At 33.3% G+C, this 15,176-nt stretch overlaps 1 protein-coding gene across 4 annotated transcripts in view; it reads left to right on the top strand.

Annotated features, from left to right (window-relative positions):
• Positions 1-15,176, top strand: part of LOC149567683 (P-loop containing nucleoside triphosphate hydrolases superfamily protein) — a 216,871-nt gene that overhangs the window by 177,725 nt on the left and 23,970 nt on the right. For 2 of the 4 annotated variants that reach the window (XM_089820945.1, XM_089820946.1), the window contains exon 8: positions 3,688-3,738. In XM_089820945.1, coding sequence (XP_089677071.1) covers positions 3,688-3,738 — 51 coding nt within the window. Of the gene's footprint in view, positions 1-3,687; positions 3,739-10,111; positions 10,233-15,176 lie in introns of all 4 variants that reach the window. The other 2 variants (XM_089820944.1, XM_089820943.1) reach the window with 2 other exon arrangements.

A 15,176-nucleotide genomic window follows, 5' to 3' on the forward strand; every position in this document is an offset into this window, starting at 1 on the left:
TTGTTTCTTTTGATTATTTTGATTATTTTGTATTCTTATCCTCTTCGGGTTTGGAAATTTAGAGTCTATATCTTGTATCTGTGTCATTTCATTGTCATTTAAATTTTTAATCTTAGTTACCATTTCAGATGCGGGTATGAAAACCCAGTATGTGGATGCTTGAAATTGTTTTGGGGGTTTGGATGCACTTGGAGACGTGTGTGTGTATAATTAAAGAAATATACAGTATAGAAACATACAGTCCAGGATGTGCATCCAGGACACATCCAAACTGATAAATATAAAAACAATTAAAGAAATATACAGTGTAGAAACATACAGGCCAAGATGTGCATCCAGGACGGATCCGGATGACATTCAAACCAGTACACATCTGCACAGGAGGCACAGGGGTAGGGCACACATCCTGCAACTAAGCATTTAATTGAATTTAGAAATTGGAATCTCAGGTTTTTTTGTCTTTTGATTGCATTTGTTTTGATGTCATCCTAATGTTGTTTTATCTCTAGGAAGAATGATATTGCTTCTCTTTTTATGTTATAATATGGTATCAAAACAATGAAGTTCTGGTGATTTAATTTAATTTGGAAGATTTTCTAAAATTTCTTTATATTTTATTGCAATTAGAATGGTCTAATTAGATAAATTAGGCTTTGATTTTGTACAGATTGAACTCAAATTTTACATACTTAAAGGCAGTTTTGAGTAAGATGGACAATGTCATTGCATCCAAAAATTCATAGATCAGTTGTCAAACTATCAAAATTAAAATTGTTTGGAAGAAAGACAATTTCTTTTTCCTAGGGAAGTTTTATGACCTCCCAATGCAGATACAAGTTAGTTTTTCCATAAAAATATATTTTTTTATGCATTTTCTGGATTTTTTTTAAAAAAGCAAAGGTTTACTTGATTTCAAGTTCATTTGTATCATCCAATAAAGTATGGTATGGCCCTTGCATGAGCAGGGCTATGGACCCCCAAGCTCCCATGAGCTAAATAACTAGCGGCTAGGGAATCCATTTCTTAGTGGCTTGCTCTACTCCACTACTTGGGATTTTCTTTACTTTGAAGTTGCTCACTTCCATGATTAGCGGTTGCTGTACCATAAGACTGACCTTACTATTGTGCCATCTATTTTCATGTTGTCAGCGCTTGATTACCATTAGTGGCACATCACTCTTCTACCCATAGGCTGCTAGCATACCATTGAGGCACCACCTAGGTACTAGGGCCCCTTTAATTTGCATTTTGAAATTTGGTGTTCAACAAGGAGACCTTTTCTTGGCCATGTGAAGGGCTTTTTATGAGCATTTATTTTTAAAATAAGATATAATTTCATGTACTTACACTAATGTAATTGGTTATTCCTCATGAAACCAAATATTTAGCTGATTTTTGTTAGTCAGCAAGCCATTTGTTAGTCCCTGCCATATATATAAGGCAGGGAACTAATGTTTTTGTTTGACCCCCATAATTTTTTTTTCAAGAAAGCATGCATTATGATTTTAAAATTTTGAGTTGTTTATTTTTTTAATCATTTATCAGAATTGAAATTCTTTTTTCTGATTGGTCAAAACCTATTCTGCTGGGCATAAATCCTATGTACTACATTTGAAAAATTCTGAAAAAAATTAAAAGATAAGATTGCATTTAATGTTTTTGTCAGAATTTTTAATATTTTATACCAAGGTTTGTCACGTGTGTGAGAGGAGATCAACCGGATGCTTTTTCAAACACGAGGCTTAGCCTCACTGGACTAAAATCCCAAGAATTTCCTTCCATGACACCACTGCAAACTATCTCAATATCCTGAAGTTTCTGCAAGTTATGAAAATATATGATCAGACGGTCTTCTTTCCAATGACTGGTCCGATGAGGGGGTTGCATGACCCACTAGACTGTAGGCAGGTCAAAGTTGATCTATAAATGTACATTTTACGCTTAAAAAGACTGGTCTAAAACATGCCTTGTCAGACAAATCAAGGGGCGGGATTGAATGGAATAAATGGTGCAAAGGCCATTATTTCTGATTGCGGGTGTTTTTAAGTTTCTTACATAAAAAGCGTCTCGGCTAGCACACCTCATATATTGCATTAACTTTGAATTGCAAATGATGTAAAAAGGGGAAATTGATTGATTGAATAAACAATCAATTTTTTTAATTGATTGCATTTTTTTAATAAAATAAAATAAATTATTTGTTGCAACTTTTCTTCATTTCAAAGTGGATTTCAATGTACAAGAAGAAACCAATCTTGATTAAGGTCGTAAGATTAGTAAAGGATCTTTCTTTATGATCACAACCACTATATAATTTGAGAAGCTAGGGCCTATTGTTATTCTTGAGATATAATGATTGGTAACAATAAGACACACTAAAAGGAATGTTGTGTTTCTTCGAAGTTGCATACTAAAGATCTATTGGACATAAGGACTATACATATTTTCAAAACTTGAAATATATAAGATTTAAAAATGTTTGTATCAATTATTTATAATTTTCTATAAATAATTAGTAAATTATATGTTTTCATTAATAAGGAAATTTGAGATTCTATTATTTTTTATTGGAAATTATAATTATAGAAATATTTAAAACTACAAATTCAACATGAGTTGTAATTTATAATAAATACAAATGAATTAAAAATTTAAAATAAACGAATAGTTCATGATAGATTTGAGATTAATTATTATTGTTTGAGTCGCTCCTTCTCAATCCCCAAAGCCAAGCATCAAATCTTTCAGATTTTATTTTGTTCTTCAATCTCATATCACTATATATTCATGGCAATCATCAATTCTGATTAAAAACTAACATACAAACTATTTTTATGGGTCAACTATACCTAAAATATCTAAACATACATTATTGTAAATTTTAGGTTTTCTTTTTAATTTTTAGTTTTTTTAATAACTTTAATTGTAATTCAATTTAAAAGAATTTAAATTATTTGTCTTATATTTTAATGGAATTAAAATACACTCTTCTACTAATTTATTTTTGCAACCAACAAAATTATAGTGCACTTAGACATACAAAATTCAAACTACAAAATTATTTTTCAAACAATTACTACATCTGCAACGCTACTATGACCCCAAAAGGTATGACCCCAAAAAACAGGGACTCCAGCTCAAAAGAACTCTTGTTTTTAAAATGTGTTTCCTAGCACTTTGCATTTTTGAAGATTGTACTTTCAGCTTTTATCTTTTTCTTCAAATTATAATAAACTTGGACAACACAATAGTGTCGTAAATGCACTCATGTATTAGGTGCCACAAACTATACCATACATCCATTTGTCAATTTCTTAACTAGAGAGAGCAGAAAATAGGTCGAGAGACATAAATTTAGAAAAGAGAAATTGTTGAGTTGGGAGTTAGGTTCATATTAAAATGTGGCCACGACAAAGGCTTTTGAGTTAAAGTCGAGGATCAAGTTTCCTGTTGCATATAACATTCTTATTTGTGGACGCCACTGTAGTAATTCTAAATTAGGTTCTTATTTTTATTTTTTATTAAGGTTTATAAAGGTTACGCCCAGTTGTTTCACAAAGATAATGACATAGATTTAAGAAAATATTCTCATTCTTTTGTCATCTGCAAATGCAATAGTGGGACATTTTTCTTGGGTTCCGCATGCTATATTACTTACTTATAATACATTTTGATGAAATATTTCAGACAGAAAGAAGTGTGGATATTTTACTTCATGGTGGGAAGCCTTTAGTTGAGGTGAGTTGATATACTCTAGTGTTTCCATTTCTTTTTAATTTTGAAGAAATGCATATAATGTTACAGCGTAGAATAAAAAGATTACATCAGCCAAATACACTGTTTTATGAGAAAATGCCTTTTGTAGAAGGAAAAGAAAGCTATGTCGCTTGTGTCAAACCCAAGTGACAATAACTATCATCTTTATGAAAACCAATAGACTTTGACAAGTGCTTACCTTTTATTTCTATTTTGAAGAAATGCGTATATATTACAGCTTAGAGCAAAAGGATCAAATGAACTTAATACAATTTTTATGATGATTTCTCTTTCCTAGAAAGCGAAGAATGATCACGTTTAATCATCTACTCCAAGTGATGACGATTCAACATTATGAAATTTTTCATTCCTGAGCTTGACAAGAAGAGCTAGTTTCTACATTTGAATTGTCTGAACCTCCGTAAAGTAATTTGTGGATTGTCCAACTGAAAAGTCACATTTCATCTGCAGAAAACAAATAGATGTAAACTCAATTGTGTGTCAAGGATTAGTGTCAAGGATTACTTCATATCTGTCTCTTATTACCCAATTGTCCTGCAGTGGCACACCTTGCCAAGAAAGAGAGATAATTAATATAAAATAAAAATCAGCATCAAACGACTTCAATAAGGACTGGGCAGCAGTAAATCTCCCAAAGAGATGGCTTTTTTATTATTCTGGGAATTCTTCGTTGTTGTTCTCAAATGCATTTCTTATGATTGTTGGTACTTCACTCTTTTCCTTATTGGTATCTATATCGTAAAGAAAAGAAAACGTCATCCACTGAATAACATTAAAAAAAACCTACCGAGTTTGTAGCTTGCCTCTGGCCATTACCAGAAGATTACTGACTGGTTACATTTTTCAAGTTCCCCATGGCATTACTGAAGAAGCATAATAGGAAATCAAGTGGAATTAGAAACTCCTTTAGCTTGGAACATTCTCTGCAGTTTGCTTTTCATATCATTGCCAGTATTTCCATCTGAATTTCTGCCTTCTTTACATGACCTGCTTTTAGCTTCTCTGCCAGCTGACCCTGCTGCTCTCAATCATAAATGAATATGATGTTCATAACCTCCTGCAGAGAACAATCCCTTTATGGATCCGATTAGCAGTTTTCCTATTAAGTCTCGACAAATGCTTGGAAGATCCCTCTATTTCTAGTGAGACTGAATGTCAGAAGCAAGAGATGAATCTGAAGACAAAATGTACAGGAATAATGAGACATGATTCCACAGGATTCTGAAAAGGCATAATTCTTTGGTCATTCTTGCCATCTTTGTTGATATCTTCCCATCCTATCAGCAATTGCTTGTCAGGCCTGGAGGACTTCTTCAGTTCTTCTACCATTCTTTCTCTGCTCATATAAATTTAATGATCTCAGCTTTATAATATATTTGCAGTTCAACACTTACATCAGAGAGATTAATAACATCCGTGAGCCCAAACAGCCTATGGGATCCACGGATAGCCAGCAAATAGAAAGCGCTCAAATCCCCAAAAAAAAAGGCCCATAACTGCGCCAACCAAGACGCTTTTCCTTTTGATCTTGGATGTTCTGCTGTGTATTTGAATATGAATTTGACGCTTCGTATCTTATTCAAAATTGCTCAAGGAGTTCATTTTTAGTGTCGTAGTGTAGTTGGCCTGAATATCCTTGAATATTCTCAAGACGCTTTTCCTTTTGATCTTGGATGTTCTGCTGTGTATTTGAATATGAATTTGACGCTTCGTATCTTATTCAAAATTGCTCAAGGAGTTCATTTTTAGTGTCGTAGTGTAGTTGGCCTGAATATCCTTGAATATTCTTGTAGGCTGGGCTCTCTATAATGTAATGCCATACTGTTTCCACTATTGTTTGAATATGAATTTGACGCTTGGTATCTTATTCAAAATTGCTCAAGGAGTTCACTTTTAGTGTCATAGTGTAGTTGGCCTGAATATCCTTAATATCCTTTAGGCTGGGCTCTCTATGATGTAATGCCATACTGTTTCCACTACTGCCTAAGTGCAATAGCAACATCTTCTTTCTGGGTACTTCTCTTTAGGTATCATTCATGGTTTCAAATCTAAGTTGATGTAAACTAGTTTTTTTTTGAGCGATTAAGATTTTTTTTTTTCCATTTTAATTCCATTCCTATGTAGCTCTTTTGTGTATGACCATGGGTAGAATTAAATTTTTTGATGTCCCAAGTTGTTTTATCCACATGCTTTCTTTAAATATTTCTTGTACATACCTTTTTATTTCTCCATTGTTATTTGGGCACCCCCTTAGGTTAATACCCCACTTAATCATCCATTTATTTATCTTGTTTGATCCATGTGCTCTTCCTTTTATCTAGTTTCTCTTTCATTGTGCCAAATTTGGTCAATAATTCAGCTTTGTGTTCTCTAATCTTCTTATATAACTTAATAACTGGAACATAGCTAATGCATCAATAGGAAAAATCTTGACCTTTGCCAAGACAATCTCATAAGGAATAGATGATTTAATCTTGAGTTTATTTGTGATTAAATGTTTTTTGTAATCTGTATATTTGTCTCCACTTTCTTGCTGAAATGTTGGTACCTCATACCTCACGACATAGTACCACTAGAACCATAAGAAGCCCAAAAAATGTTTTTGTAGTTTTCCAATCCCAAAGCTCATCCCTTTTGTATTTCGTTTTGTAATTAGTACAAGGCTTTCCATCCTCCAGCTATCCATTTTGCCCTACATGTTTCCTAGTTGATTTTATTGTGGAAATCAAGGCCCAGGTACTCATATTCATTGACCACTTGTAAGGGTCAGTTGTCTTCAAAAATAAATTCTTTTTAAATCTTCTTTCTCTTCAAGGTAAGGATCATAACCTTAGTTTTGTTATTTTTCACTTATATCACCACTTCCTGACAAAATAACTCTAGAGCCTTCAAGTGTTCCCTCAAACTCCATGTTGTTTCTACCATTTAAGTGATATGATATGCATATAAAAGAAGCTTTATTACATGGCTAGTCAAGTGGACCCTGTAATCACCCAAAAATGGTCACCTAGACTATTAGTTTCCATTTCTAGCGTTTTTGCTAAATTTATTAAATCGCTTATTTTGATCAAATCCTCAAATAATAATTTATTTGATTTCATCATATAGTTTGACCACTATATCCTAAGTCATTATTTAATTAAAAGGAACTTGTCCCCCTTTAATTAAATAAAAGACCACATTCCCCACTTATCCTAAGTTGTGCACATATAAAGTATTATTCTCACTTTTTAAAAAAAAATTAAAAAGCCTTTTTTGTCTCACATAGGGCACAAAAGTGAACTCTTGATTACGATTGGTTGAAATGCTTGTGCACATAGATCACTCCACTTTCATCCTCCACCCTTGATTAGATTCTTCTTGCCTCATGATCTCCATTGTTTGTTATTCTTTAAAAGGGAGAGCTCTCTCATCATCTCAAAACCATGAAAAGACTTGTTATATGCTCTCATCCTTAGTTGCACATCATTGTATCTTAATCTCATGTTAGCATTAGTTTAGTTTCTCTTTCATGCATTTGCATAACACACGTAGCTTAAATAAGGGATTGTAACACTTCATTTGTTAGTTTTAGCTTGCATTCTACATCCTCATTTAGCTTAGTTATCATTGTGCATTTGCATTCTTATAGAGATTCTTGAACACTTGCACTCTTGCTCTTATTCTTGAATCTCCCATTTCATGGTGCACCTTGCAAGGGGTTGCATTCCTGAGCTCATTTGTATCATTTGTACGTCATGACTAGGGAGCTCTAGGTTGACATTCAAGCTTCTCAATCCATGAGATCCCTTGGATAGAAAGACTTAGAGAAGTGCACTCTTTTGTGTGTACATTTTTTACGCCCCACGGTGGGTGCCAAAAAAAGTGCGTACAAAAAGTGTCACACTTTTATAAACCATTATTCTTGAGAATATCCATGATGAAGGGCATCCCAAGAGACGACTTATAGATTCCCATCTATGACGTGCAAGAGCTAAGAGATGGTGTCTCTCAAATGAACCTAGCTAAGCAATCCTTGCAAGGTGCACCATAGAATGGAAGATTCAAAGAGTAGAGGCAAGAGTGTCAATATCCAAGAATCGATTATGGATGCAATGCAAACGCAAGCTATTCTAAATGAAATGTAAGAGCTAACAAAAAGTTACAAGATCCTCTAGTTAAGCTATATGATCTAAGCTATAGCATAAAGAAAACTAAGCCACATACAAGTATGAGAATGCAAATGCAAGAATGCTCCAAGTCCTTCAAAGCTCCAAAGTCACCAAGAAAACCTGCAACATAACATTAGCATAAAATATGAGCGTTTTATGAGATGAGAAGAGAGCTATCCCTTTTAAAGAATAATGGACAATGGAGATCATGAGGCAAGAAGGGTCTAATCAAGGGTGGAGGATGAAAGTGGAGTGATCTGGTGCACAAGCATTTCCACCAATTGTAATCAAGAGTTGACTTTTGTACCCCATGTGACAAAAAAAGCTTTTATATTATTTTTTAAAGTGAGAATAATGCTTTATTTGTGCACAACTTAGGATAAGTGAGCAGTGGGGTCTTTTATTTAATTAAAGTGGGACAAGTTCCTTTTAATTAAATAATGACTTAGGATATAGTGGTCAAACTATAGGATAAAATCAAATAAATTATTTTTTGAACATTTGATCAAGAATGAGTGATTTAATAAATTTAGCAAAGATGCTAGAAAGGGGGCTAATAGTCTAGGTGACCATTTTTGGGTGATTACAAACTTATCTATTCATTCCTCTAATTTGTCAATGTAAATCCCAAATAGCATATGGAATAATGAAAAGCCCTACTTAACCCTTGAATGTCACTTCCAAAACATTTGGATAGTCACTATTTGGTTCAAATTTTGGCCCGGACTTGCTCATACAACCTATGGACAATAGCCTTATTGCTTCTAGGTACCGTGTCAAAATATTTCTTGAAGTCAACGAAGTACCAAAAGACCTCTTGTCCATGTTTATCCCAAACCTTCTTAATTAAGTATTTGAGTTTAATGCAATGGTAAATTGCAGAATTCTCTAGCCTTGAGCTTATTGGCCCCTTCACTCACTTCCTTAACTACTACATTGTCTTCCTATCATGCTTCCAAAACGTTTACCCAAAAGAGGATGAAATGTAATTCCTTATTTGCCTGCATTATAGGTTTCTTTGTAAGTGGATGCCCCTCTTTGTAAGTGTTTAATGCTCCTATTTTGGTGCCACTTCCTATTAGTTTTGTTGGCATACTTAATCTCACTTGTGTTATGGGTTCCACTTCACTCACTTCCTTGACTACTACGTTGTCTTCCTCTCATGCTCCCAAAACGTTTACCCAAAAGAGGATGGAATGTAATTCCTTCTTTCCCTGCATTATAGGTTTCTCTGTAAGTGGATGACCCTCTTTGTAATTGTTTAATGCTCCTATTTTGGTGCCACTTCCTATTAGTTTTGTTGGAATACTTAATCTCACTTGTGTTATGGGTTCCTTTTAGCTGGTGGTTTTCCCAATTAAGAGATCTTCTCCTAGTGTTGCCCCTAGTTGGGCCCTGAGAGACAACTCTCTCTCTCTCTCTCTCTCTCTCTCTCTCTCTCTCTCTCTCTCTCTCTCTCTCTCGCGTGCGCACCCGTGCCCTCGCCCCCCCTCCACCGCCCTCTCTCCAAATTTAATGGATATGGATAATGTTCATGCTTCTCACTAAGAATAGGGTGTGAAATATTCTAGGTTAGGTTATGGGATTGTGTGTTTCTAGTAGTGCTGGAACTATGTTGAAAGTCTTGGAATTGAGTAACAACTGTCCCCTTTTTTTGAATTATGTTACTACTCCAATACTTTGTGATAGAGTTGATGTCTTCTTTAAAACAACAATACTCTTAATAAATATTTTTTGAAAGATACTAATGAAGCTATTTATTATAAATTATACGATCTAAAATTATAAAAATCTAAACAATTTAAATTAAAATGTATTTTTTTTTACTTCATTGTAGAAATCTAATAAGATTAATTTAAATTGATAAATATTTTAAATCTAATAAAAAAATAAAAGTAGATTTATTTAAAAATAATAATTTAATTCATACATTAGAATTTTATATCAACAATAAAATAACATAAATAGTATTGGTGATCTATAAAAAGAATATGTTAGATAGGCAACTAAACTTTGCATCTCATGACTTAATAAGGAAAATATCCTCTAGTAGAATTGGATTCATTTCATTTCACCACATAGACCTTACAACTTCTTTCAAAAATAATTTACATTAAGTTGATAAAATCTTATCCTCTTATAATGATGTTAGCCTCTAAATCGTATTTATGATTAAATGGTAGGTTCGAACAAGGGATGAAAATTTCAATATTATTATTGAAAGATGGAAAACTTATGAAGGGAATGTGACCCGTTGGTGAGTAATGAAGAGATTCAACTATATATGAAAGGGCCTCCTCCGAGGTGGTTATGGTTATGCTTGTCATGTGAAGATGCATTTTTTGCTCATTATTATAGTAACATTATTTATCATTTAACATTGTTTTTCATTTGTAGTTTTACCTTTTTATCTATTTTAAATGAAAGTTATAAATTTGTATACATAATTTTTTTTTTTAATATGAAATAATTATATAAGCTTGTATTATAAAACTATGACTAGAATATAATAGATTATGATACCTAAAACAATTGAAGTAGAGTGTAAAAATTGCAAGTAATATGAATGTAGAAAGATTTTGTTTTCAATAATATTTATTCATTTCTTTTTTTTAAAGATTTTATATTAGCGTCTTAAATTACTTTTATACTTTAATATTAAATATAATATAAGTATCAATTTTAACCCCATAAAAATGGTATGTTCTATATAAGAAAATACATGCTATTCTCTATTTTTCGTTTGTTAGTTAAAATCAAGGAATATAATGTATAAGAGGGTGAGAGAGACGAATGGTGTTGCATGTGCAAACTCATGAGAAAATATGATATTTGAAAACTTTATCTAGAGGATTGTTGAGAAATATGATTTCCAAAAGGAAAGGAAAATTGTTTACATGGAAAAGAATTTTCTAAATATGATAGAAAGTAAATTTTTTCCACTAATTTTTAAAGGGTGATTTTATTTTTGTAAAAGTAATGTATTAAAAATAAAAATGAAAAATTATTTTACTTTTAGTTAGAAGTAAAATCTTATAAGAAAAATGAGAAAGGTAAGAGTTCACAAATCATAATCAGAAATGAGAAAGTTGAATGTTAAATAAATTTATAAGAAGGAGATAATTTCCACAGCTAGTCAAATTGTGATATGAATATCAGGATTTAACCGTGTGATTTTGAGTCAAACTCGATGACCCATGTTTCATGAGTAGTGATTCAACATGAATCCATCTCTCATGAGAATAAATGGAACACTTAGCACTCATTGGATCTAGGTGATGCTCACAGGGGTGAAGCACTGGGACTTCCCGGGAGGTCACCCATCCCAGTACTACTCCAGCCTGAGCATGCTTAACTACGGAGTTTCCTCCATAGTTAAACCCAAAGCTTGCAACTATGGAGGAAACTTCGTAGTTAAGCGCGCTCAGGCTGGAGTAGTACTGGGATGGGTGACCTCCCGGGAAGTCCCAGTGCTTCACCCCTGTGAGCATCACCTAGATCCAATGAGTGCTAAGTGTTCCATTTATTCTCATGAGAGATGGATTCATGTTGAATCACTACTCATGAAACATGGGTCATCGAGTTTGACTCAAAATCACACAGTTAAATCCTAATATTCATATCACAAATTTATAAGAACCAAAAGTTTTGAGAAATTTAACAAATAATGATTGGATATAGTTGGAAATTAGAATACTTATTATACTTTTTAAAATAATCAAAATATTGAAAATAAATATTTTGATTGAAATTTAAAATTTGATGAGACAACGATCGAGCAAACATTTGTATGGATGTATAAACATTCAAAACACAAAAATAATGAAGTATCAAAAAGTTAATAACCTACAAGAAAGCACAAGTAGTCAATGACAACATGACATAAGCACCCAAATTAGAAGAAAACCCATAGGAAGTAGAAAAATGGCCCAAGAACATGTTATTGATTGTTGGGCTAAGATATGATGTTGAAATTAAATAGCATGCAATTCTTGGCATTACTAATACATATTTTATGTAATACTAATCAAATTTCAGAATGAAAGTTCTTGAATGCCCTTGATCCATAAAAATCATTATAAACTTCAAATTTCACCATCTAGTTCTTGTCGTCATTACATTATTTTGCTCCACAATGGAGCTGAGAAGGAAGGGTGGATCTTTTTCCATTGAATACCACACTGTTAATATATGACGATGGTATGTAGGCAATGAGTATCATTAGAATCTTAAATGGAAATAACAAGTCTCTTCTCAATGCTAGGAATAGGTGGAATTGTAATGTTTGTAGTTAGAAGTGGCTATTCCAAATAGTTGGTAGGAAAAAAGCCAAAGTATGAAAAGGTTAGAGACTGGCTTGTATAATGAAATGTACAAGGTTGAACATCAATTACAATTTGGACCCTACCAACAAAGATATTAATGATGTCCTCTGCCAAGCCAAAAATTGTAGGCAAAAATGTTCAGCACTCCCCTCAAGATTGATGACAAGGGCTTAACCACCTCTTGTGTACTATAAGTTGAGTGGTTGTATCATACACTAACAAATTTGTCTATTGGTGCAACGACAACCCCACTCTAATAAGTGGTATTAGAGCTTGGTTGCAGGTTTGAATCCTCAGACCCCTCGGGTAACAGTGAGGGGGAGATTGTTGGCAAAAATCCTTGGGATATGTGACAAGGGCTTAATTGTCTCGTATGTACTATAAGTTGATTGGTTGTATCAATCTCTAACAGATTGGTCTTTTGGTGCAACAACAACCCCACTCTAACAATAATGTCTTGAGAAGGGTGTAGAATATTAGAATTATGGGGCTTAAAACAACAGTTGGATTGGCCTAGCTTAAACTTGGAGATAAAGGCTCCAAGCTCTTCTTTCAAATTCCTAAAAGTAAGAAAGCTAAGTAGAATATTGAAAGCATCTAGGAAAATCATAGGAGTATCTCTAACCAAATGGATGTCCTAGATGTTTTCAAGAGATTATATAGTAACCTCTTTGTAGCAAAAGACAATAAGTGAGAAAAAGGGTCAACTAGGACTTAAGTTCAAAGTATCATTCCAAAAAGTTAGTGTGATAGCTTTAATAAAGAGATTATTGTAGAAGAAATTAATATGTATGTTCTTGCCAAATGGACTATTTGTTGAGTTCTACAAGAGAAACATTGATTAGATAGGGGGAGATCTACTAGATGTGTATACAAAGGTCCTTGACAAAGGGACTCTTGATAAGGATATCAATATGAGTCTCATTAAGTTAATCTATATGGATGGAAGCAATCTAGTTCTAAAAATAAACAAATCTAGAGCTAGATGGTTCATATTCCAAGCTCATGTCCAGTACTTGATTTGCAAGCTCTCTCCATTACTATCAAGTTTTAAAATCCTCAATTTTTTGATCCATTCTATTAACATTGTTATACAAATTTAAGTGTACAAAAAAGAGTAATGCGTGAATTCAATTTTACCACTATTAAATCGAGTGGAAATTGACCCTTCATGTAGAGCATTCACCAAACATGTCCTACATTATCATAGTCAATACTTAGTTCTATATTTTGTATGGCCATTTCCATATACATTATTTTAATTGGTACCTTGTCATTGACATCCAAACCTTAACATGACATAATAAATGAACAGTTTATATAAAATAAAACTGGGAATCCTTAAGGATGAAAGGCTCTTGAATATGACCAAGAAAAAGGAACGAGATTCCTTTTAGCCCCTTTTTGCATGTCTCGGTATGTTTGTTTTCGTCAAGGTGGTATTGTGAACCTTGCGCATCCTTGTTTCCTTCTCAAAATCAATATACATGCAAGTAGCTTCAAAAATCCCAAAGGCTTCAATAATGCTTTGTCTATTAATTGTCAAAATGTCCCAACTTGATGGCCCTCTTATTCACCTTATTGTTATACAATACTTATTTTCTAAATCTTAAAGAATTCTACATTGATAAATACATTTGTGATAATCAATTTAGCTAAATTTAAGTCCCACGAGTTGCACGTTGGTGGGGGATTAACCCTTTACTGTAAACAGTGAAACAAAGTCGAGTTTGATGAAGATATGTTAAGGTTTTGACATGCATGATTATTATCCATCCATTGGCTTTCTCTTGTTGTCTGAATAGATAGCTCTAAAAAATCTTGATAATTTGACCTATCTTGCCTTTTTTACCGAAATCAAACCCATATAGCCCCTCCCTACTCATCTTCACCCAAAGAACAACTTACAAATAACAAAGGATGTAATTGAAAATTCTCAAACAAACTACCCCTTTCAAACACAAATTTGCTTCCCAAATTACCAATACATTAGAAGAAAACAAACATATTTGTTTTATGATCCACAACTTCACAAGTGGTTGGATGTCTTTGCAACTCACTCTTGCACACGAAGCTCAAGCTTCAACAACTGTGATTTTGAATATGATGATTAGCAGTCGCATCCCCCTATTTATTTTGAAGATCTTGTAGTAAACACAACCACGTTTTAAAATTTAATTTGTGTGAAGTCATCTTTGAACTTGACTAGGGGAAGAGACCCAATAACTACACAGGGTATCTTTGCACATCTAGATCTCCTAAACCTTAAGTTGAATTATGGTGATTTTTTTGTTGTACCTCAGTAGGTGACTCAAAAGCTTAAAGCTAAGGTTTCAACATTTGAGTATTTACAGATCTCTCTGTAGAGGTTGTGTAGTGTGAAGTTTTCAAAAAGTGACATTTTAAAATACTTGCTCGATACCCATTATATTCACCCCCCAATAGCTACTCACAAAAAATATAGTACTTTTGGCATAAATGGACCAATGAGCAACCAAGAAAGCTAACAAATGATCAACTGTGTGATCAATTATTAATACATGTGTTATCAACTATTAATACACGTGTTATCATTTTGGGGGATTTTTAAAAGCGATCATTGGTGGGTATGTATCACAAAACCCTTACGATCATTGGACCCCCTAGTGGCTACTAGGTCTCTTCACCTTTTATCAGTTTTGAATTTGGGATATTGGTTTCCTCAAAGTAAAGGGTAAAAATATCTCACCTTATACACATATACTGATATTGACCAAATAAGCTCCACATGGCATACAATCATTTGTTAAAACCTAGATAACTGCACATTTTCGTACATGGATGTGGAACCATGTAAAACTTTTTGTCTTTGCCTACATTCGTGGGCACTTATCGTCCTCTCACATGTGCCTTACCCCTTGTGAAGCGAAAACTAAAAAATGCA

The sequence above is a fragment of the Cupressus sempervirens genome, chromosome 3 (assembly GCF_028749045.1).
Source record: "Cupressus sempervirens isolate cs-2001-9-10 chromosome 3, ASM2874904v1, whole genome shotgun sequence".
Taxonomy (NCBI): domain Eukaryota; kingdom Viridiplantae; phylum Streptophyta; class Pinopsida; order Cupressales; family Cupressaceae; genus Cupressus; species Cupressus sempervirens.